The following is a 23,560-nucleotide window of genomic DNA, read 5'->3' as shown; positions in this document are numbered from 1 at the left end:
TTAATCATGAAAGAAAGAAAAATATTTTAAAAAATGTAGTGTAGCGTAAGTGTACAGTGTTTGTAAAGTCTGCAGTAGTGTACAATAAAGTCCTAGGCTTTCCCGTTCACTCACCACTCAATAATTCACCCAGAACAACTTCAGGCCCTGCAGCTCCATTCATAGCAAATACCTTATACAAGTATACTTTAAAAAAATATATTTTATACCGTATTTTTACTGTACCTTTCCTATGTTTATATGTTTAGACATGCAGATAGTTACCATTATGCTACAGTTGCCTACAGTGTACAGTACAGTAACAGGCCATGCAGGTTTGTAGTCTGGGAGCAACAGGCTATACCATATAGCCCAGGTATGTAATAGGCTATACCATCTAGATTTGTGTAAGTACATTCTGTGACATTTGCACAATGATAAAATCACCTGATACATTTCTCAGAATGTATCCCCATCCTTCAGTGACACATGACTGTATTAGAACTGCTTACCACAGCCTACGTGTGTAGTATAAGCTACATACCTAGGCTATATGGTATAGCCTGTTGTTGCTGGGATATAAGCCTGCATAGCCTATTACCATACTGAAAACTGTAGGGATTTGTGACACAATGGTATTTGTTTATCTAAACATATCTAAACAGAAAAGGTACAGTAAAAAGTGGGCAAAGGACATGAACAGACACTTCTCAAAAGAAGACCCACAGGTGGCCAAAAAATATATGAAAAAATACTCATCATCACCAGTCATTAGAGGAATACAAACCAGAACCACAAAGAGATACCATCTTACATCAGTCAGAATGACTTTTGTTAAAAAGTCAAAAAATAACAGATGCTGGCAAGGCTGTGGAGAGAAGGGAACACTTATACACTGTTGGTGGGAATGTAAATTAATTCAGCCACTGTGGAGAGCAGTTTGGATTCTTCTCAAAGAACTGGGAGTTGAACTACCATTCAACCCAGCAATCCTCCTGGTGGGTATATACCCAGAGGAAAATAAATCATTCTATCAAAAAGACACATATGTGTGTATGTTCATTGCAGTGCGATTCGCAAATAGCAAAGATACAGAATCAGCCCAGGTGCCCATCAGTGGTGGATTGGATAAGGAAAATGTGTTATATTTACACTGTGGAATACTATACCATAAAAAAGAATGAAATCACGTTATTTGCAGCAACATACATGCATCTGGAAACCATTATCCTAAGTGAACTAATAAAGAAGCAGAAAACCAAATACCACTTGTTCTCACTTGTAAGTGGGAATAAACACTGAGTAAACGTGGTCATGAAAATGGGAAAAATAGTGGAGAATACAAGATGGGGGAGGTAGGGAAGGTGGTGGGGGTATGAATTGAAATAAACTGTTTATTTCATGTTGTGTATTATGCTCACTACCTGGGTTATAGATTCATTTATACAGCAAATCTCAGCATGATGCAACATATCTATGCAACAGACCTGCATATGCACCCCTAATTCTAAAGTAAAAGTTGAAAAAACCGAAAAAATATATATTTATTTATAAATTATAATTTATATAATTATTTATAAATATATATATTTACAATAAAATAAAAATGTAAATTTAAAATAAAAATAAAACTGTAAGAATGAAGGAATAGTAAAATTTTTTTACTTTATAAGGGGAAAGGACAGATTATAGGCTTATTTTATTATTTTGAGACAAGGTCTTGTCTTGTCACCCAGGCTGGAGTAGAGTGATGCAATCATGTCACGGCAAGTGTCAAGATTATTCTTACTCACGAAGTTATGCAACTGTATATCTACTATAATAGTATTTACGGTAATCAAAAAGTCATAATGTAAATGTCAAAACAACATTGAAATGGTAATGAATAATATGCATGTAGAGTAAAATATTAGATAGTAAATGCTTTCATGAGTTGCTAATGATGAATGTTAAAGTATATTAGAGTAGAAGGGCATTTTTCAACTACTGATATGGAAAATTTTCCTGCTTATATAATGGTGAATAATACTAAGATAAAATTTAACTTTTTCTAATTTTTTTTTTTTTTTTGAGATGGAGTCTCACTCTGTCACCCAGGCTGGAGTGCAGTGGCACAATCTCAGCTCACTGCAACCTCTGCCTCCCAGGTTCAAGCAATTCTCCTGCCTCAGCCTCCCAAGTAGCTGGAACTACAGGCACGTGCCACCATGCCCGGCTAATTTTTTTTGCATTTTTAGTATAGACGGGGTTTCACCATGTTAGCCAGGATGATCTCCATCTTCTAACCTCCTAATCTGCCCTCCTTGGCCTTCCAAAGTGCTGAGATTACAGGTGTGAGCCACCGCACCCGGCCTTTGTTTTGCTAAATTTTTTAAGTGAAGTGGAAATAGTTTACAAAATAAATGTTAACCATGGTGAACTCTTTTTTTTTTTTTTTTTTAAATAGCAACAAAAGCACAGATTTATTGAAATGAAAGTACACTCCACAGAGTGGAAGTGGGCTCGATCAAGTGGCGCTCAAGAGCCATGATGAAGTCCTAACTAGTGGAGTTAGGAATGCTTTATATGTTGATAGTCAAGTGCTTTACTAATCCAAAAGCCCTTTTTTCATTGTATTTCCATTCATATTGGGTAATCTCTGGAAAATTACTCAGAGTTTTTATTAATGGTTGGTATTTCAAGCTTTTTAAACAGAAGTCTAAGGAATTATTTAATGAATGTTGATATTCTACATATTTTAATACTGAAGTGTGACGTGATTTTTCCCTGAGTATTGTTAAGTATAGCCTAAAGCTCCCGCCTTATGTATTTTAAGCTTGGCCTAAAAGTTTCTCTGTACACAGTAAACTGTAACCTAACTGGATGTGTAAACAGACTGCAACCTACTCTTGTGCTAATCACTGAGTTTCAGCCAATCATAGGCAACCAGTTGTCCAACCTGTGTTCAAGTAAGGCAGACCCTGAGCTGTAACTGACCCATCTATTTCTGTACCTCACTTCCGTTTTCTTTGTGCCGCCTTCCTTTATCTGTCTGTAAATTTTCGACTACGCAGCAGCACCAGAGTCTCTTTGAACCTATTCTGGTTCCAGGTGCCTAATTCTTGAATCCATCTTTGCTCAGTTAAACTCTGTTAAATTTGTCTAAGGTTTTTCTTTTGTGATAGTATCTTGAATTAGTCACATGTTCACTGATCTAACAAAGAAAGAATATAAATTAGAAAATTAACTAGTATCGGGTACATATAGTATTTATGTAATTCTAAATTATATGGTAGTATCTAATATTCTGTAACTTGTGTGTTTTTCATCCAATTTTAAACATCAGGTCTTTAGACTTAGATTCCTTTCATTTTCAAATTTCTAATGAAATGATTTTGGTAATTGGTAATTATTTTTATGTACCAGAGAAAGAAAATGTACAAATAAACTTTCAGGAATGTAATGAACTATATAACATCAAAGGAGAATCAGTGCATTAAAAAGCCAAATTTTTGACTGTTCCTATTTATACATGTGGCTCAAAGATCTTTATAAAGTAATGATTGATATTTATTCTAAAAGGGTACATGGGGTGTATGTGTTAAATAGCCACATTTTCATTTATTTGAATCAAGATTCAAATAGAATTGTAAAGGGACAGAATCTTATTAAAAACAACATGAAAATGACTTGCTGGCCATTGATTTGTACAACTTGAATGGCAAGTGTTAAAATAATGGTTATCTAGAAATTGTAGAACCATATTTTATGATACTATTATGTAGGAGAGTGTTGGCAAGTTATTTGATGGAGCAGGTTTAAGTCATGTGAGACTTACAAATATTTGCATAGAAACTGAATCCCGGTGGTGGCATGTGGAAATAATTTTTTAAAGGATATGCTTAGGCTATTTAAAAATTACGTAGTATCAGATATCAGATCCCATTTTAGAGCTGACGTGAATTTGAAAACATGCCAAGCTTTATGTTATAGTCTACATTACAACGTTAGTCTCAATGGAATCTAAATCCTGCCTTGTGAGTTCTGTGAAAAAATTTAATATAGCCTAACAGACAGAAATGATTGTCTTGTACTTGCTGAAATAAGTGATACTGGTTCTTCCACATTAGTGAAAAAACACTGAGGAAGGGGCTTTTATAAGCAAAACCATTTATACATTTGAACACTCCAGAAGTTGTCATTTAAAAATTATTTCTCAGTGAGGTACAACTGTAAGTTTATTATATAATTAAAACACTACATGAAAACAGGAAAATTGTTTAAATAGTACTATAACTGTTACTTGTATTTGATTAATGTAAACTCCTGGGAAAATGGGATAAATACTATATTAAAAAGATATCTGCCCACTCAGTACCAAAAACTTCCAGATGTAAATAAAAATTTAAGTGTAAAACATAAAACCATAAAAGTAGTATAAAAAATATGTGAAGTAAATATAGAATATTAGAATGATTCCCATTTCTAGCAGGGTACCTAAAACAATAAATAAAAAGACTTCATTTAATTATATAAAAATCCATAGGGAGAGAATAAAATTTGAAAGCAAACTAAAAGAGAAGTTTGAAATATATATGACAAATACCTAATACTCTGATTATATGAGGAGTAGTTATAAAAAATTTGTAGTTCATAGAAGAAATACACATAGCTCAAAATTTATAAATGATTCAATCTTAAGAGCAAAAAAAAAAAAGATAAACAATGAGATCTTTTTATTCATCAAATTGGCAACTATGGCCGGGCATGGTGGCTCGCACCTGTAATCTTAGCACTTTTGGAGGCCGAGGCAGGAGGATTGCATGAGCTCAGGAGTTTGAGATCAGCCTGGGCAGCATAGACTTTGTCTGTACCAAAAAAAAAAAGTGTTTCTTAACACTCAAGATATGGTGCAAATACTGTAAGAAGCTCAGAAATGGACAGTTTGACAGTATGTATTCACATATTCACATTGTATCCTTTGAAGCAGCATTTCTACTTTTAAGAATTTATCTGTTGCAATAATAGAGAATGTGAATAAAGATTTAGTTACAAAGAAGTTCATTACTGTGCTGTTTGTAATAGCACACTGTTGGAAGCTATCTGATTTTTCAATAATTAAGGTGATGAGATTGCAGTGGTTTTTTTTTAACTGCTCTTATGTGAGCTATATCATTTCAAGATAATGTAAATAGAAACTAAAAAAACCTCGGTTGAGCTCATAGTAAATACTACTAAATACTTATTCTGTGCTTCAGTTTTCTGATTGATAAATTGTGGATAATACTAGTACTTACTCACAGGGGCGTTGGGACAGTTGAGTTAGTATATGAAAAGCACTTAGAAGGCCAGGCTCTGTGCCTCATGCCTATAATCCTAGCACTTTGGGAGGCCAAAGTGGGTGAATCACTTGAGCCCAGGAGTTTGAGACCAGCCTGGGCAGCATGGCAAAACCCTGTCCCTACTGAAAAATAAAAAAATTAGCTGGGTGTGGTGGCGCGTGCCTGTAATCCCAGCTGCTTGGGAGGCTGAGTTGGGCGATTGCTCAAGCCCAGCAGGTTGACACTGCAATGAGCCATGATCACGCCACTGCACTCCAGCCTGGGGAGCAGGGTGAGACCCTATCTCCGAAAAAAAAAAGCACTTACAATAGTGGTTGGCTTGTAATGAGTGCTAACTGATGTTTGGTGTTATTATTTATTCACACAGTGTCCCTGAAATATAACATAGAAAATCATGGTTTGTTGTATGTATGTTATAGATATATATATAAAAGAGGCCAAGTATGGTGGCTCACACTGATAATCCCAGCACTTTGGGAGGCTGAGGCAGCTGGATCATTTGAGACCAGGAGTTCGAGACCAACCTGGCCAACATGGTGAAACCCTGTCTCTACTGAAAAAACAGAAGCCACAAAAATTAGCCAGGTGTCGTGGTGCACGCCTGTAATCCCAGCTACTTGGTAGGCTGAGGCAGGAGAATCGCTTAAACCCAGGAAGCAGAGGTTGCAGTGAGCTGAGATCGCACCACTGCTCTCCAGCCTGGGCAACAGAGCAAGGTCTTGTCTCTAAATAAATAAATAAATAAATAAATAAATAAATAAAAAGTGTGTGTGTGTGTATGTATATGTATGTATACATATGAGATATGTGGTTAATTTGGAAGATGAAAATTGCTTGACTTTAAGAAACTGGCCTACATTGAAAGTAAGTGACCAAAGGTTCGCCTTGTAAAAAGATACTCTAAATTTGTCTGGAAATTTTGTTCCTGTTACAAACACATGTTAAATGCTGACCTGAAGCTGATTTTGATATTAAACTGAATCTTTCTTGGTTTCTTTTGAACAGGTTGGCTCAAAGCTAATCTCTTGTCACAAGCTGGTATTGGCTTGTGTTATTCCCTACTTTAGAGCCATGTTTCTTTCTGAAATGGCCGAAGCCAAGCAAACGCTGATTGAGATTAGAGATTTTGATGGTGACGCAATAGAAGACTTGGTAAAGTTTGTCTATTCTTCACGGCTCACTTTGACTGTTGACAATGTCCAGCCTCTCTTATATGCAGCCTGTATTCTGCAGGTTGAACTGGTGGCTAGAGCTTGTTGTGAATACATGAAGTTACATTTTCATCCCTCCAATTGCCTGGCAGTAAGAGCCTTTGCAGAAAGTCACAATCGAATAGACTTAATGGACATGGCGGATCAGTATGCCTATGAGCATTTTACTGAAGTAGTGGAGTGTGAAGACTTTGTAAGTGTATCACCCCAGCACCTCCATAAGCTTTTGTCCTCCAGTGATCTAAATATTGAAAATGAAAAGCAGGTCTATAATGCTGCCATCAAGTGGCTACTTGCCAATCCTCAGCATCATTCCAAATGGTTGGATGAAACACTTGCACAGGTAGGGGCTGAAATAAGATTTCACACAGAAATGAAATGATACAGAAGCAAATCAATATGCTTCATTTATTATGAAAAGTGTAGATTATTTGAAGGAATATAGAAATTATTGATGTAATAAATGATAAAAATGACTTTTAGCTCTCTAATTTTCCTGTTAACTTGCTGTGCTGTTTCAGGATGAATCTAAATTTGTCACATTTGAATTACCAGTATCATTCTCTGCTTTTTAACCTGAATATTTAAAATATTCCTTTGGGATACTAATGATGAATGTTTTATTTATGCCAGTAGAAAATGGTTTGAGGAAACAGCTCTAAATTAATACAATTTATAATGATTGTTTTGTAATGAAGTTTCTAAATTAATGAATTATTTTGCTAATAAAAGTATAGTTATTCCTAATGTGTGAAGATTTATTATGTAAACAACCATAGGACATCACTTTCTATTTTCTTCTTTCACCATAGTTTGACTTTTTAAACCTCAGAAATGTGTCTCATTGTTACTGTTATTTTTCACTGTCAGTAGCAGTTACCAGGATAAGAAGATTGTAGGCCCTCGCGATCTTTTTTTCTTTTGTCTTCCTCCCCTCTCCTTTCTCTCCCTTCCCGCCTTCCCTTCCTCCCTTTTTTCCTTTCTTCATTTATTCCTGAGAAGTAAAATGATGTTTTACTACTTAAGAATGTTCCTATTTACTTATTTTTTCTAAATTAAATGCTTTGTTAAAACTAGTGCTTATTAAAAGCACTCAATGATAATCTTGTGATTTTTAATAACATAAAGTTTCTTAATAGCATCATCAGAAGGTTAAACAAATAGTAGGAAGAATGAAAGTGCTTATAATTACCAGTGTTGTCATTTTAGATATTTATAGGCAGATGAAGTAAACCTATTCAAAGTGTGATGATAAGACATATTTTTTCAAGTACATATCACAATATTTATGCATTCATATGAGTATCAAAATTCAGAACACGTTTGGATCTTCTCTCAATTATTTTGAAAGTAAGTTTGTCAGCAAAGCAAATGGAAAGTTTCATTATCGTGCAGCTATATCTTATTTGTGTATATGTGTTTTTCTTTGAGATGGTAAGGCAGACTTCATTCAAGGCGGGGGCCATAACAGTAGATATAGGGACTGCTGCAACAAAGTCTTGCAGCTGGGGAGAGAGACCGGACTCAACCCCTTACGTGTGTGTGTTTTTAACTCAAAATAGCATTACCTGGTTTCATCATCCCCTTTAATCCACTGGAAAATCAGTGGATCTTTAATAGAGGAATGGTGAATGCCTCTGTTGAAAAAGGGGATGCATCCCTGAGTTAGTATATTCCCTTCCAAGATCACTGATTTGAAGAAAACAACGCTTGTTACAGATACTAATTTTTACATTTTTAAGTTAGAAATCACATTTCCCTATGTTTAATCTTAGCTTAAAAAGACAAAAGAACAAAGCCCAGCACTTTTGTTTTGATTGTACCATTATCAACAAAAGGGCCTTGTGATTATGTCAGTACTGTTTTTGGAAGTAAGCAATTTGAAGATAATTCAATTATAAACCCTATTTAAACCTATATTTAAAGTGGGTGGATATAGTTTAACGTGTAGTCTGATTTCATTCGAGCAGACCAATACTGGAAATTGCTTTAGAATTTGGCACGTTGAATTTCATGAACATGTTAGATTTCATGAAGTAACATTTTAAAAAGAGAACATGCTGCAGTAGGAGTGGAGAATTACCCATCTAATTTTCACCTTTATTTGATACAATTTTTAGACTTTATTTTCCCAAGAAAATATAAAATGTATTATATTGCAACTATTCATGATCTTAGGTTCGTCTACCATTGTTGCCGGTTGATTTTCTTATGGGTGTTGTGGCAAAAGAACAGATTGTCAAGCAAAATCTAAAATGTAGAGATTTACTGGATGAAGCAAGAAATTACCATCTTCACTTGAGTAGCAGAGCAGTACCTGACTTTGAATACTCCATTCGGACTACCCCAAGGAAGCATACTGCTGGTAACCAAATTATTTTGTCAACTCTCCTGGAAGGATCTTTGTTGTATTTGAGGGATGTTCTTGTGTGCCCAAACTTAGTTGTAATATAATTAGTCTCTGATTGCCTTAAAGTAATAATTGGCAAATACGGTTCTATATATGTATTTATCATTTTTACTGTACATTATTTAGTTTTACTAATAAGCCAGTTTTTTAAAAAGCCATAACCAGTCCTGTATGCTCTGCAGAGCCTACTGAAATATCTCTTCTTTTGAGATCTTCCCCGATTCTGAACTTGGTTTACTATGTTGCATTTTCATTTATTCATTTGAAATGTCTTGAGTTCTTCAAAGACAGCCTAGTATCTTATTTAGGTTTCTATCCCTGGGGCCAAGCGTGGAGCTTGAAATACATTGTGTGTCTAAATATTTGTTTTTTCATTTTACCAAATAAAAAGGGCACTAAACATAGCTAACATTTGTATAATGGGTTATATTAAACTCTTAGAATCTAAAGCCCTTATGTTTTAGGAGGCATGCAGTTTCACCTTTATTTGATACAATTGTTAGGCTTTATATTTTCCCAAGAAAATATTTCATGTTCACTTCTTTTTCTTGAGACATTATGCTATAAGAAGTATCACTTTTTAATAAAATATTTATAAAGTGTAACATATTTGAGACATGAGGGAATACATGAGGTTCAGAAATTTAGGGAAGAGGTGCTCTGAATAGAGACTTCCTCTATATATGGTGCTATCTAAATATGCAGTTATCAAATAATGAGGTCTTTGAAATAGCCTGAAAACAACAACATGATTATGTTCTACTCATGATTATGAGTAGAATGAAATTTTATCTAGGTAATACAAAGAAACGCTGAAAGTCATACACCTACCTATGAAGAAGTAGTTCTTCTAGATAATTAGTTTGACATGAAACTAATTATCCTCATTTTCTATAGGTTGATGTAAATAATTAATTTTTTTTTTTTTTTTGAGACAGAGTCTCACTCTGTTGCCCAGGTTGGAGTGCAGTGGCACGATCTCGCCTGGCTCACTGCAAGCTCCAACTCCCAGGTTCACGCCATTCTCCTGCTTCAGCCTCCCGAGTAGCTGGGAGTACAGGCGCCTGCTACCATGCCTGGCTAATTTTTTTTGTATTTTTAGTAGAGACGGGGTTTCAACGTGTTAGCCAGGATAGTCTTGATCTCCTAACCTCGTGATCCGCCCACCTTGGCCTCCCAAAGTGCTGGGATTACAGGCATGAGCCACTGCGCCCAGCCCAATAATTCATTTTTTTTAGTTATATAGCTTTTTTGTTGTGAATTTAGAAAGTCAAGGTATTTGATGAAATTCTTTAAATTCAGAGTGGAATTCAAATAACATCTTAGCAGCCTAGGTTATATGCCAAAATATACTAGACAGTCATATAAATGATCTCTTACATGACTGAAGGAACTTTATGTAGTAAGTTTTAGTGAAGGATTTGATCTTCATTTTGAAATAGGTGGTTTTATTCCATTTTAAGGATGAGGAGACTAAGAAATTAAGTTAAAAGTATGCTGAAGGCCACACATAGGAATAGCAGAAAAAGGATGTGCATCCTGGTCTTTTATTTTAGTTAGTTTTTTTTTTTTCTTCCATACTTTGTTCCTATGTGAACTATATAGATGAAATACTAGTTTTCACTTAAAGAAAATCTAATCAAAGATTAACATTACATTCTGGGATTATAATCCTAGCTGTGCCATTGAACATCTGTAATTTTGGGCAAATTTCTTAATCAGGGCATCAGTTTTCTTTTTTCTTTTTCTTTTTCTTTTTTTTTTTTTGAGACCGAGTCTCACTCTGTCGCCCAGGCTGGGGTGCAGTGGTGCTTTCTCAGCTCACTGTGCCTCCCAGGTTCAAGAGTTTCTCGTGTACACCACCGTGCCAGGCTTTTTTTTTTTTTTTTTTTTCCCATATATTTAGTAGAGCCAACCATGTTGGCTAGGCTGGTCTCGAACTCCTGGCCTCAAGTAATCCGCCTGCTTCAACCTCCCAAAGTGCTGGATTACAGGTACGAGCCACTGCGCCCAGCCCAACTTATAAACAAATTTCTTAATCAAGGCCTCTGTTTACTTATAAACAATTTGACTAAATGATCTTCACAGTTTCTTCCAACTTTTTTTTTTTATTAAAAAAAATTTTTTGAGACAGGATCTTGCTCTATCATCCAGGCTGGAATGCAATGCTGCAATCACAGCTCACTGTGCCTTGAACCTCCTGGGCTCAAGCAGTCCTCCTCCCTCAGCCCCCTGAGTAGCTGGAACCACAGGCACATGCCCAGATAATTTTTTTTCTTTTTTGTAGGGAGTGGGTCTCACTATACTGCCCAGGCTGGTCTCGAACCCCTGGGCTCAAGTGATTCACCCACTTCAGCCTCCCAAAGGGATTATGGGTGTGAGCCACCACACCTAGCTGCTCTTCCGACTTTACATTTATCTAACTTAAAATATTGAATTAGTTGAAAAAGATAGCATAGGCAGCTTCAAGGCATTCATTTATGCAGTCATTCTGCTAACATTTATTAAGTGCCTACCATGTGAAGGGCTCTGGGTTAGGTGTAAGAAATGCAGGCACATACAGAATATAGCCAGACTTATTTTGGAATAACTTGTCTGGTCTAGGAAAATAGACATTTGAGTAAATAAATGCAGTAAAGTCTTAACAGGTGCATTTATATCATCATAAGGTGTAATGGGACTTACAAAGAAAACAGTAGTTATTTTTATCTTGGAAGAGTCAGAAAAGGTTTTATAGAGAAAGTAAATCTTAGCTTTAGTTGTGAATAATAAATAAATGTTCTTCTGAATGCTAGTTAGGGTAAGGGTGTTCAGTTCATTTTACAATTATTGAATGCCTAGTACATGGCAAGTACTGTGCTAGTCCTTATTCATGCATGATTGCTTAATACACAGTCTTAACCTACCTTAGACTCTAGTAACAGATGTTGGCATAATGGATCATTTTAATACTATGTGTTAAATAAATGCTAATTACCAAAAGTGCTATAGGAACACCAAAGATGTATACTACATGCATAGTTGCAGGAGCATGAAGTTTAAGAGAGAGAAAGAGGGGAGGAGATTGGATTAGATCCTGGACGACCTTTATGCTGTGATACGGTTTTACCTTGTAAGGCAGCCTTTGCTCCTCAAAGTGTGAAGGAAGTGGTCGCCCCTGGACCAGCAGCATCAGCCTTCACTTGGGAACTTGTAGGAAATGCAAATTCTTGGACTTATCTCAAACATACTGAATTAGAAACTCTGGAAGTCAGGCCCAGCAATCTGTGTTTTATGCCCTTCAGGTGATTCTGCATTACACTACACTTTTTTTTTTTTTAATTGTGGTTAAATATACGTAACAAAATCTGCCATTTTAAGCATTTTTTGTCTTCTTTTTAGAGACGGGGTCTCGCTCCATCACTCAGGCTGGAGTGCAGTGTTGCAATCATAGCTCACTGTGGCATCGAAATCATGGGCTCAAGTGATCCTCCTGCCTCAGCCTCCCATGGGGTTGGGACTACAGGCATGCCCCACCACACCTGGCTAATTTAAAAATTTTTGTAGAGATGGGGGTCTTGTTCTGTTGCCCACGCTGGTTTCCAACTCCTGGCCTCAAATGATCCTCCTGCCTCAGCCTCCCAAAATGCTGGGATTACAGGCATGAGCCACTGCACCTGCCCATTTTACAATTCAGTGTCATTCACTGAAGTTTTTAAGAAGTACTGGTGTAGGTAATGGAAGGCTATCAAAAGAGCCTTTTCGTTAGTGTACTATGTTGACAATCTGAATGCAAAAAGACAGCTTAGTATTAAGAGAGGACAGGATTTTGCAGTAGTTAGGTAATAGTTGATGAGAGCATGAACTGTTCCCAGTGGCATTGGGAATAGAGAGGAACAGATAGAACACCACAGGAAAGGAAGAGATTGTTTAGGTAGGCAAGGAGGGGAGATCCTTTTGAACTTGTTGGGTTTAAGGTGTCTGTGGGACATCAAGTGGAGATGTGGCTTAGAAATGTATATGGGAAGGTATTATGATATAGGTGGAATCTAAAACAAAGGGATGAACTTTTCCTGTAACAAAAAGTGTGTGAGAAATGGGCTAAGGATGGAACATGGAAAGCATAGAAGGAAATAAATGATTGGAGATAAAAGGAGACTGATACTATAGAAATCAAGGAAGTAAGATGTTTCCCAAAAAATGGGATGATCAGCATATCAAGTGCTACAATTGTGTTCAATAAGAAATTAACTTAGAGGCCGATTCGTTTTGTTACAACCTTAGCAAGAGTAATTTTAGACGGTATATGAGAGTATAGACCATATTGTAGTGGGATATTAGCAAGCAGAGATAGTTGATATACCCTATTCTATGAAGGGACAGGAAGAAAATTTTATTAGATTTATACTAACATAATAACATTAAATACTATCCAAATAACTTTTTTTTTTTTTTGTCTTTTTACTTTTACCCAAAGTTTTGACTTTCTAAATATTTTTCCACCTTAATTTTGTTTTCATTTGGCAGCTATGATTTATCTCTATTTTGTGGCTTTACCTTTAGGTGTGCTGTTTTGTGTAGGTGGTCGAGGTGGATCTGGTGACCCTTTTCGCAGTATTGAATGCTATTCTATCAACAAAAACAGTTGGTTCTTTGGACCAGAAATGAATAGTCGAAGGCGACATGTGGGTGTAATCTCTGTGGAAGGTGGGTCCACTTTGAAATATCACATGATCACAATGCTCTTTTAAAAATATTTCAACTTTGAGAATTTATTTTTTATATAAGAAAATGACTAAATTGTAAATTATTTTTAAATAAAATGCTTGGTTAGTGATAATTTACTTGCTTTGTGCCACAGATGCTCAGTGCGCATAATGTGGAGATGAATATCAGAGAAAAGAGATATAAAGAGTTAAACTATTCTGAGTTATATAGTTATCAAAAAACTAAACCAAGGAAAAATGTTTATTGAACCCAAATTGTAATTACGTATCAGTTTTTTTAATACCCATCTTATTTTAATACTCATTCCTGAAAATGAATTAATTGTAGAATCATGGATAAATTGTCAGAAAACTCTAAAAGGTCACTTTTTTATTATAAAAATATAAATGAATTTTTAACAATATAAAAACATTTTCATAAAAAATGAAAACCGCTTGCAACACAAACAGCCAGAAACAGTCACAGTTAACATTGTGGTGCACAGTCTTTCCTGTCTTTCTCTGTGTATTTTTGTTTGTATCATCTAGGAAAAAAGTTGATCATATTAACAGTTTTATGGAGATTGAGGAGGGAGGATCATTTGAGCCTGGGAGTTCAAGACCAGCCTGGGCAACGTAGGGAGACCTCGTCTTTACAAAAAAATTAAAAAATTTAGCCAGACGTAGTAGTGCATGCCTGTGGTCTCAGCTACTCAGGAGGCCAAGATGGAAGGATCACTTGAGCCTAGGAGTTTGAGGCTGCATTGAGCAGTCATAATGCCACTGCACTCCAGCCTGGGTGACAGAGCAAGACCCTGTCTCAAAAAGAAAAACCAAACAACAAAGAAGTTGTGTGTGTGTGGGTGTGTGTGTACATGCATGCGCACACAAACTAGTTTATATATATGTATTTTTTGTTTTGTTTTTTGTTTTTTGTTTTTGAGATGAAGTTTCGCTCTTGTTGCCCAGGCTGGAAGGCAGTGGCACGACCTCAGCTCACTACAACCTCTGCTTCCCGGATTCAAGCAATTCTCCTGTCCCAGCCTCCTGAGTGACTGGGATTACAGGCTTCCACCACCGCGCCCGGGTAATATTTTGTATTTTTAGCAGAGACAGGCGTTCACCATGTTGGTCTCGAACTCCTGACCTCAGGTGATCCACCCGTCTCGGCCTCCCAAAGTGCTGGGATTACAGGCATGATCCACCGTGCTCAGCCACCAGTTTTATATGTTAAAATATAACCTAATAAGAGCGTTTTTCCATTTTATTAAGCATTCTTTGAAGGCATGATTAGTGATTTCATCTACCAAGTAATAAAAAGTTGGGAAACCTAAAAGGGGCGATAAATATTAGAGCATTTACTAATAAATAACTTCATGTAGAACAGCATGTTTAGTGCAAGCTTACATTGATTTTTCATTCAACTACTGAAATGACATTGATGATAATGTTGAACAGAACAACAATTGTTGAAAATTAACTTATGGTGACATTTTAATTATATAATGTTTATATATGTAACATTAATGTTATGAATTTATTTATTTGGAGTCAAATGAAAATACTTCTCTATTTGACAGGTAAAGTGTATGCAGTAGGTGGACATGATGGAAATGAACATTTAGGTAGCATGGAGATGTTTGATCCTCTCACTAATAAATGGATGATGAAGGCATCAATGAACACAAAGAGGTAGATCAGCATGGAAAGTTATTTTGAACTGATGGTGGAAATAAGGTTTCTTAAAATTTAAAGGCCTTATTTTAAACTTTTTTTTCTACTTTAGAAACTTTAAATACCTTCTCAAACACATTTTGTTAGCATGTCCAAGGTGATACTTTGTTACCGCCTTTTATTTTTTTTAAGAATTAAAAATGCAGTCATGTTTTAGAGTACCGTATGGTAGTCACAGTTTTCACTTATACATGAGCATTGATTTTTAAAACTTTTTATTTTGAGATAATTTTAGTTTATTCAGAGAAGTTGCAAAAATATTAAAGTTTCTGTGTACCAGTGGTTCTCAACTGAAGATGATTTTGCCTCCTCTGTGGGACACTTGGCAGTGTCTGGAGACATTTTTGGTTGTCACAGCTTGGAGATGGGAAAATTGCTGCTAGCATCTATGGGAAGAAATCAGAGATGCTGCTAAAGATTCTACAGTGCACAACAAGGATCTTCTAGCCCAAATGCCAGTGGCAAAGATAATGCCAAATGCCAGTGCTGAGATGGCAAAACCTTGCCACCTACCCTGCCCCTGGCTTCCCATAATGTTAACATGTTACACAGCCATAGTGGTTATTGAAATTAGCATTGATACAGTACTATTAATCTGTAGACTTTTTGGGTCATTTTCCCCACACATCCTTATGCTTCCCCACACATCCTTATGCTTCTTACTGATTTTTCTTGTCTAATTGTATTGCCTAATAATCTAATACAGGTGAATAGTGGCAGAGACAGTAGGTGTTTTTGTCTTGTTCCTGATCTTATTAGAAAAGTATCTAGTGTTTCGCTATTAAGTAAGATACTGACTTTAGGACTAAGGTATCTATATTTTTATCATGTTAAGAAAATAGTCCTCAATTTCTCTTTTCTTCATTGATTTTTATCCTGATGAGCAGTAATATTTTAAGTGATTGCTTACATATTTATGTGCTCATTTACATATTTATGTTCTAATATTTATATTCTCATCAACATAAACTGGAATATATGTTGATTAATGTATCAGTCTAAAGGGGAGATTTTCAGTAACATACTTAGTACTCTAACCTGCTTGACACTTTCATTAATGACTTGAATACCAAATTTTTAGATATCCTAAGGTGGAAAGATCACTAAGGCATGTGACCAAATTAGGATTCCAAAGACAAAGTAGACCACATATACTCTAGACAAAAACCTAAAAAATGTTAAAATGAGAGTTACTGGTTAAAACCTGCCTTAGGTATTTTAAAAACTCAATCACATGAGCACAACATAACATGGTGGGAAATCAGGTTTTTGTTTCAAATGGAGAAAAGTACCTGAACCATTGTGAAACACAGCTCTTAATAAAAGGAAAGGAAAAAAGTGAATATAATATAGTTGCCTACATTAAAAAAAGTGAAGCCTTAGGTTAAGGGAGTTTGTAGTTTTATTGTTCTTGACACTGATCTCTCCGTATCTATAGCTGTGTTGTTGAAGTAGGATATATAACACCAGTAGGGGTATGAGAATAAAAGATTAGAGTCTCTGTACATTTTAAAAAATTTATTTTGGGTGGATGTTTTATAATGAACATAACTTGTTAGTATACTAATGTGTTTATAATTTGAAAATAAGATATATAGAAGGTGCACAAAAATGGATTGTTATAAATGTGAGAATGATAATCTGGAATGCATGTAAGAAAATTAGTAGTTTAGTAATACATCTGAAAACCATGTTGTCTACAAAAAATAGTTGAAGTGTTATGATCTGGAGACAAGAAAACTTACAGGAGTAACTAGATATTGTAAGAGGTGTATGTTGCTTTCATAGGAAGGAATAAATATTTATTTATTTATGATTCAGTATATTAGCAGTGAAGCTAATTCCTCCCAGTGTCTGGAATTGTATTGTCAGAAAGATCACATATATTTTGCACCAAATGGGAGATTAAATTTTATTGTCTATTATTTTTCTTTTTCAACTTTATTGTTCTGTAAATGGCATGAGGATTTCAAAGACTGAGCTTAATAATTTATGTGAAACTAGAGAGTAGAATAATTCTGCCTCTGTGTCAGAGTGAAAATATAATGTAAGAAGAGAGAAGAGGGCTATCTCAGTAAATATTGACAATATCGCTAAAGAGTTTCTTTTAATAAAACTGCAGGTGGCCTGGGCACAGTGGCTCAGGCCTGTAATCCCAGCACTTAAGGAGGCCGAGATGGGCGGGTTACCTGAGGTCAGGAGTTTGAGACCAGCTGGGTCAACATGGCAAAACCGTGTCTCTACTAAAAATACAAAATTAGCTGGGCATGGTGGCGAGTGCATGTAATTCCAGCTGTTCGGGAGGCTAAGGCATGAGAATCGCTTGAACCCAGGAGGTAGAGGTTGCAGTGAGCTGAGATTGCGCCATTGCACTCCAGTCCAGATGACAAGAGCAAAACTCTGTCTCAAAAGAAAAACCTGCAGGTGATATATATATATATATATGACATATAATGATACATACCTTAATATATATAAATGTATCACCCACGGTTTAATTAAAAGACACAAACCTGAACTAGTAAAACCATACCTCAGACATTGTGGCTTATATGGTTGGCAAATTAGCACCATTCTGTAAGAGTTAAAAATGACTTGTTATCAAAATGAGCAATTAAAAACTAAACCACACATGGGGATATGTTGCCTCTAATTTTCTGTTTTTGAATAATATGACAATATTTTCAACTAGTTTTTGCTTCATGTGTTAAAATATGAAAGATTGAAAAGAAATGTGAAGACATTTTAAGGTTTTTTCCCCCTCGTGAGAAAGAATCCTAGAAAAAAAAAAGCTAGTCTTAAACTGTTATCTCCCACTGTCTACAAATGACATTTTAATACTTTAATAGGGAGTGATTTATACTATGTGATAACTACAATGTGAGCTAGACAGAGGCAGAGACATTGGTATGTTTTTTACTGCTGGTAGCAAAAAACAAAGTGGTATCTTTACCACTTGGTATGTCTTGTGGTGGGCATTTACAACTTTTTTGTTGAATAGGTACGTGAATCTTTAGACATACTGTCAGGATGATGGGTTTCAACAGACTCACAGCTTGAACAAACATCGGTGTCCATTTCAGTGGAAAGATGAAATAAAAAAATAAAGATAACCGATATTTCACATGTGAAAATTTATTGAAATGCATACTAAAAAGATGATTTGGGGGTATATAAATTATAAACAAGTAATATGACAAAATAATTGTAGCTCTATTATTTTCACACAGATTGTAAATGCTCAGGGCATGTTTTAAAAGATTACAGAAATTCAACTGCTGTTTTGCTAGAGAAGTTTCATCCAATCTTTGGCAAAAACCGACATAATAACAGAGATATAAGGATTAAAGAAGTACTTTGGGATTTTTATCTGCCATTTTATAGGATCAGATTTCTCTTTTCAGAGAACTTCTGCATACAAAATGGAGAAGGGATTTGAGGATGACCAGAGTGAAAACAGTCTGACAGACCAAAAAGAGTTATTGTAATTCTTCATCCCTTGATGTAAAGAAATAATGGTGGCTTGGACTATACTGATAGAAATTGAGATAGAGAATAGAGGACATATTTGAAAGATAGTTCAGAGGTGTAGAGTCAAAAAGACTTTATGATAATTAGAAAGAACAATTAGATAGAGGCAAAGATGATTCTTCGGTTTCTGCCTTTAGCAACTGGATAGGTAGTATGATTTCTGAATTAGGAAAGCAACATGGTGAACAGGATAAAATTTTTGCTTGTTTTGTCATGGGGGTGTATTAATTTTCTGTGTCTGTGTAACAAATTGCCACCAATTTAGCAGCTTAAAATAGCACCCATTTATTAGCTCACAGTTCAAAAGTGATACAGATTTTGCTGGGCTTTCTACTTAGGGTCCCACGAGGCCAGAATCAAGAGGTTGGGCTAGGCTTTTATCTGGCGGCACTGGAGAAGAAGCCACTTCCAAGGCCGTTTAGGTTATTGATAGAATTGTGGCTATAGGACTGAGTTTCTCATTTTTATTGGCTGTTGGCTACGAGACACTGTCAGATCCTTTCCACATGTCACCCCCCCCACACCTTCAAACAAATAGTGGCACACTGCATTCACCTGGTTTTTTGAATTTCTGACTGCCAGCTGGAGAAACCTCTCTGCTTTTGAAGGTTTGTTTGATTAGATTAGGCCCACCAAGGTCACCTCCGTTTTGCCATATAATGTAGCATAATCATGAGAGTAACACCAGGGGCTGAAGGTCATGGGGGATGGGGAGTATCTTAAAATTCTGCCGTCACAGGGAGGTGGGCAGTGAGTTTCATTTCAGATTAAAGTTAAGGTTGAAGAACCAGCAAGACAGATTTGAGGTAGAAATTGGGTATATGTCTGAAAATATATATCTGAATTATCACAAATCTGTGGAAAGAATGGGATTGCTTAGGGAGAGAAGGTATAGAGTGACCCTTAGGGAACTTTATAATTTAATGATGGAGTAAAGAAGGCACTGATAAAGGAAGCTGAAAAGCACTAGCCAGATAGGAGTGGACTAAAATGTGTGATGTTATGAAAACGAAGACAGTTTTGAGGAGTAGGAAGTAAGCCCCAATGATGTTGTCTGCTTTTGTTGTTTGAGGGGAGGGACAATTATTAGCCATACTTACTTTATTTCCCTGACCTAACATCCTTACACTCTAGAGAACACATGTACTTGTTCTCACACAGCTGAACATTTTTATAAGCACAGTATGTGGTAAGTCATAGCTTTATACCCAAGAGAAAAGAGGTTGAGGACACTGAAAGTGAATGATAACATTATCCTTAATAATTCTTTTGTTGGATACTCTCTGGTAAATTTAGAGTTAGAATCTCAGTGAAGCAGCTGCTTTCTCAGTAATAGTAAAAGCTAATACTTCATAGCACTAAATATGGGCCAGACATTGTTCTTAGTGCTTTACTTGTATTAATTAACTCATTAATATCAGCTATGTCTCAGATGAGACATAAGGTAGTAGAGGTTTATAAATTATCCAAGCTAGTGACAAAATAATAGTTTGATAATAGTTCAACTTTTGATTGGTGCAATGTGTTTTTTAAGAAATTTTTAAGAAATTCTGATCACTGTTAAATAAATCAGCTTTTAACATGGGCTAAGTCTCTTACTTTCAAAGAGAAGTAAATACCCTTCAGAAATAAAGGAATGTGACATACAACCTGTAATATAAAATTTAATATTCTTTCGTGTGGTATAATAAAACCCTGCAACAAAATGAGCTCTGTAATTGCATGGATTTGTAAGTGAGATTGGCTTCTGACCTCCACTGCAAAACTTCTCTGTCAACTCATTAACCTCTCAATTATGCAACTGTGTGTGCACTAATTGAGTATTTTGGACTCTTTTATACTATTTTGTTGGGTTATATTTTATTGTTTTGAGTTTAAAGTAGCCTGTGTAGGCTATGCACTGTTCAACTTTAGGGGGCAGTATTCACATAGACAGTTTGGCAATTCTGTAGCCATCTAGTCAAAAGCTTTTATAAATCTAAAGATAATGGAAACAAACTATACTGTTTGAAGGTTAACATGATAAATTATTTGCATTAGCACAATATTTTATATGACTTTTTTCCTGGAAACAAACCCATTTGCTAAAGTATGTTTTATTGTCTTTGCAGGCGAGGAATTGCCTTGGCTTCCTTAGGAGGCCCAATTTATGCAATTGGAGGGTTAGATGACAATACTTGCTTCAATGATGTGGAGAGATATGACATAGAATCTGATCAGTGGAGTACAGTGGCACCAATGAATACTCCCCGTGGAGGAGTTGGCTCTGTTGCTCTAGTAGTAAGTTATATGGCAACTTGCCATTAAGTTACATTGTATCACATTCATAACCAAAATAAGGAAAGGTCCAATATATCATCACCAGTATGAAGATATTATATACCATATTATTTCATGAGATACTGCCTTGTACCTTCTAATTTACCATTAGAACAATATATAAGTAAATTCAAAATCTAATGTGTTTTGTTTGACTCTCTTCGTTTAGAACCATGTTTATGCAGTAGGTGGCAATGATGGAATGGCTTCTTTATCTAGTGTGGAGAGATACGATCCACATCTGGATAAGTGGATAGAAGTTAAAGAAATGGGTCAACGAAGAGCGGGCAATGGAGTTAGCAAGCTTCATGGTTGCTTATACGTAGTTGGTGAGTAAATGGGTATTTCTCTAATATATCAGTATATACAATGACAAGTGTCATATAACAGAGTAACAAAAATTACATTGCATTTAGCCTTAAGTAGAATCAGTGCTGAAATGGGCTTTTGAATTCTTTCTTATAAAACTTTTGTTTATAATTAACAGAGAAGAATGGTACGTGTTCAGTCTGATGCTTTTGAATTCTTTTTTTTTTTTTCTTTTTTAGAGGGAGACAGTGTCTTTCTGTTGCCCAGGCTGAAGTGCAGTGGCACAATCGTAGCTCACTGCAGCCTTGAAATCCTGGGCTCGTGATCCTCCTGCCACAGCCTCTCAAGTAGCTAGGACTACAGGCCCATGCTATCACACCCAGCCAGTTTTTTTCTATTTTTTGTAGAGATGGGTCCTTGCTGTGTTGCCCAGGCTGGTCATGAACAACTGGCCTTAAGTGATCCTCCTGCCTTGGCCTCCCAGAGTGCTGGGATTACAGGCATGGGCCACCATGCCTAGCTGAATTGTTAAGGTCACATTCATAATTTTTGTTTAAATCTTCATCTTTCATGTTTAAAACATGTACAACCTTATTTTTCTAAGAGTAATAAAGTTATTTAAAGAAGGAGATTACATTTAAATAAGGTATATGTTTTTAAATGGAAGGACACAGATAGAATGTGCTTTGCTACAATAAATTTTAAAAGGTCTAAGATTTGTTTTTCTCAGCCTCATTTCAAGGGAAATTATGTTGAATGCTTCAAGTAAGCCAGTAGGTATTTATTTATTTATTTTTGAGATGGAGTTTTGCTCTGTCACCCAGGCTGGAGTGCAGTGGTGTGATCTCAGCTCACTGCAACCTCTGCCTCCCATGTTCAAGCGATTCTCCTGCCTTAGCCTTCTGAGTAGCTGGGATTACAAGTGTGTACCACCACGCCCAGCTGATTTTTGTATTTTTAGTTAAGACAGGGTTTCATCATGTTTGCCAAGCGGATCTCGAACTCCTGACCTCAAGTGATCTGCCTGCCTTGGCCTCCCAAAGTGCCGAGATTACAGGCATGAGCCACCGCACCTGGCCTAGGTATTTCATATAAATAAAGGTCATGTCAATGTTTATATTGCTTTCTTTTTTTTTTTTTTTTTTTTTTACTTTAACAAGCTTTTATTACCAAACCCCATGCAGGGTTAATGCTTTAACCCACCTAACAGCAAAAAAAAAAAAAAAAAAAATGGCGTTGCTAACAAGATCAAGGATAAAGGTACAGACTCAATAAAGATTGTGTCTTGAAAAAGAAGGATATATATATATATATTATATATATATATGTTTTCTTTAAACTAAAACTCTCCAGTGTTGCAGAAAAAAATACTATAAAGTGATTTCAGTCCATAAAAAACAGCATGTAGCAAGTTTGTGCTATCTTAAAAACCCCAACTCAGGATAACCCTAGGAGAAAATCACCTCCCCCCATTAAAGAAGATTCTCTTTTCTATTCTTTCTTGTCTAAATTTCACTGCTTATTCCACGAAACGCCCAAAGAATAACAAGACTCAGCTCACATCCCTCGGCCCTTGTCTGTTAAGACCAACACCAAGGGCTCTTCCTTAGGAGTCTTCACCTCTGCTACAATCAGAGAATTGAGCCCTAATTTCAGGGCCAGTTTTCTAGAAACTTGCAAAACCATCATACTTCCTTCAAGGAAGGACCTGAAGGCCCCTTGAAAGATCAAGGGGGCAGTGTACTTGGCACAGACTGGAATGCCTGCCAGGCTGGGAAAAGGGAGCCTTTCTATGCAAAAATACCCCCTAAAACACTTTGTAGTTGAAAGTCTAACCAGGTGAAACCAAGTACCAGCAGGCACCAAACTATGGTTCTACCTAAAAGGTATACATCTTCCCCACTTTAACCATAAAGGTAAGGGGTCGGGGGGTAGCGAGATAAGGAGAGCCAAGTGAGCATTTGACCTCATCTGTCTTCTGAGAAGTCAGCATATTTTAGGCTGAAGCCATGTTGTAGAGACATTTGGCCAAAGGATAGCCTTTGCTATGTGTGGCTACAT

At 36.1% G+C, this 23,560-nt stretch overlaps 1 protein-coding gene across 2 annotated transcripts in view; it reads left to right on the top strand.

The window, feature by feature from the left end:
* The window catches only part of KLHL8 (kelch like family member 8), a 57,882-nt gene that overhangs the window by 27,122 nt on the left and 7,200 nt on the right, over nucleotides 1–23,560 (top strand). Inside the window, exons 3-8 of one of the 2 annotated variants that reach the window (XM_015138765.3) lie at nucleotides 6,306–6,854; nucleotides 8,690–8,876; nucleotides 13,482–13,607; nucleotides 15,187–15,298; nucleotides 20,983–21,151; nucleotides 21,360–21,519. In XM_015138765.3, the coding sequence (XP_014994251.2) occupies nucleotides 6,306–6,854; nucleotides 8,690–8,876; nucleotides 13,482–13,607; nucleotides 15,187–15,298; nucleotides 20,983–21,151; nucleotides 21,360–21,519 (1,303 nt within the window). Of the gene's footprint in view, nucleotides 1–6,305; nucleotides 6,855–8,689; nucleotides 8,877–13,463; nucleotides 13,608–15,186; nucleotides 15,299–20,982; nucleotides 21,152–21,359; nucleotides 21,520–23,560 lie in introns of both variants that reach the window. The other variant, XM_001096459.5, reaches the window with a different exon arrangement.

This window comes from Macaca mulatta, chromosome 5, assembly GCF_049350105.2.
Source record: "Macaca mulatta isolate MMU2019108-1 chromosome 5, T2T-MMU8v2.0, whole genome shotgun sequence".
NCBI classification, from domain to species: Eukaryota; Metazoa; Chordata; class Mammalia; order Primates; family Cercopithecidae; genus Macaca; species Macaca mulatta.
The sequence above is the reverse complement of the archived record's forward strand: the minus strand, read 5'-3'. Positions and strand labels throughout refer to the sequence as shown.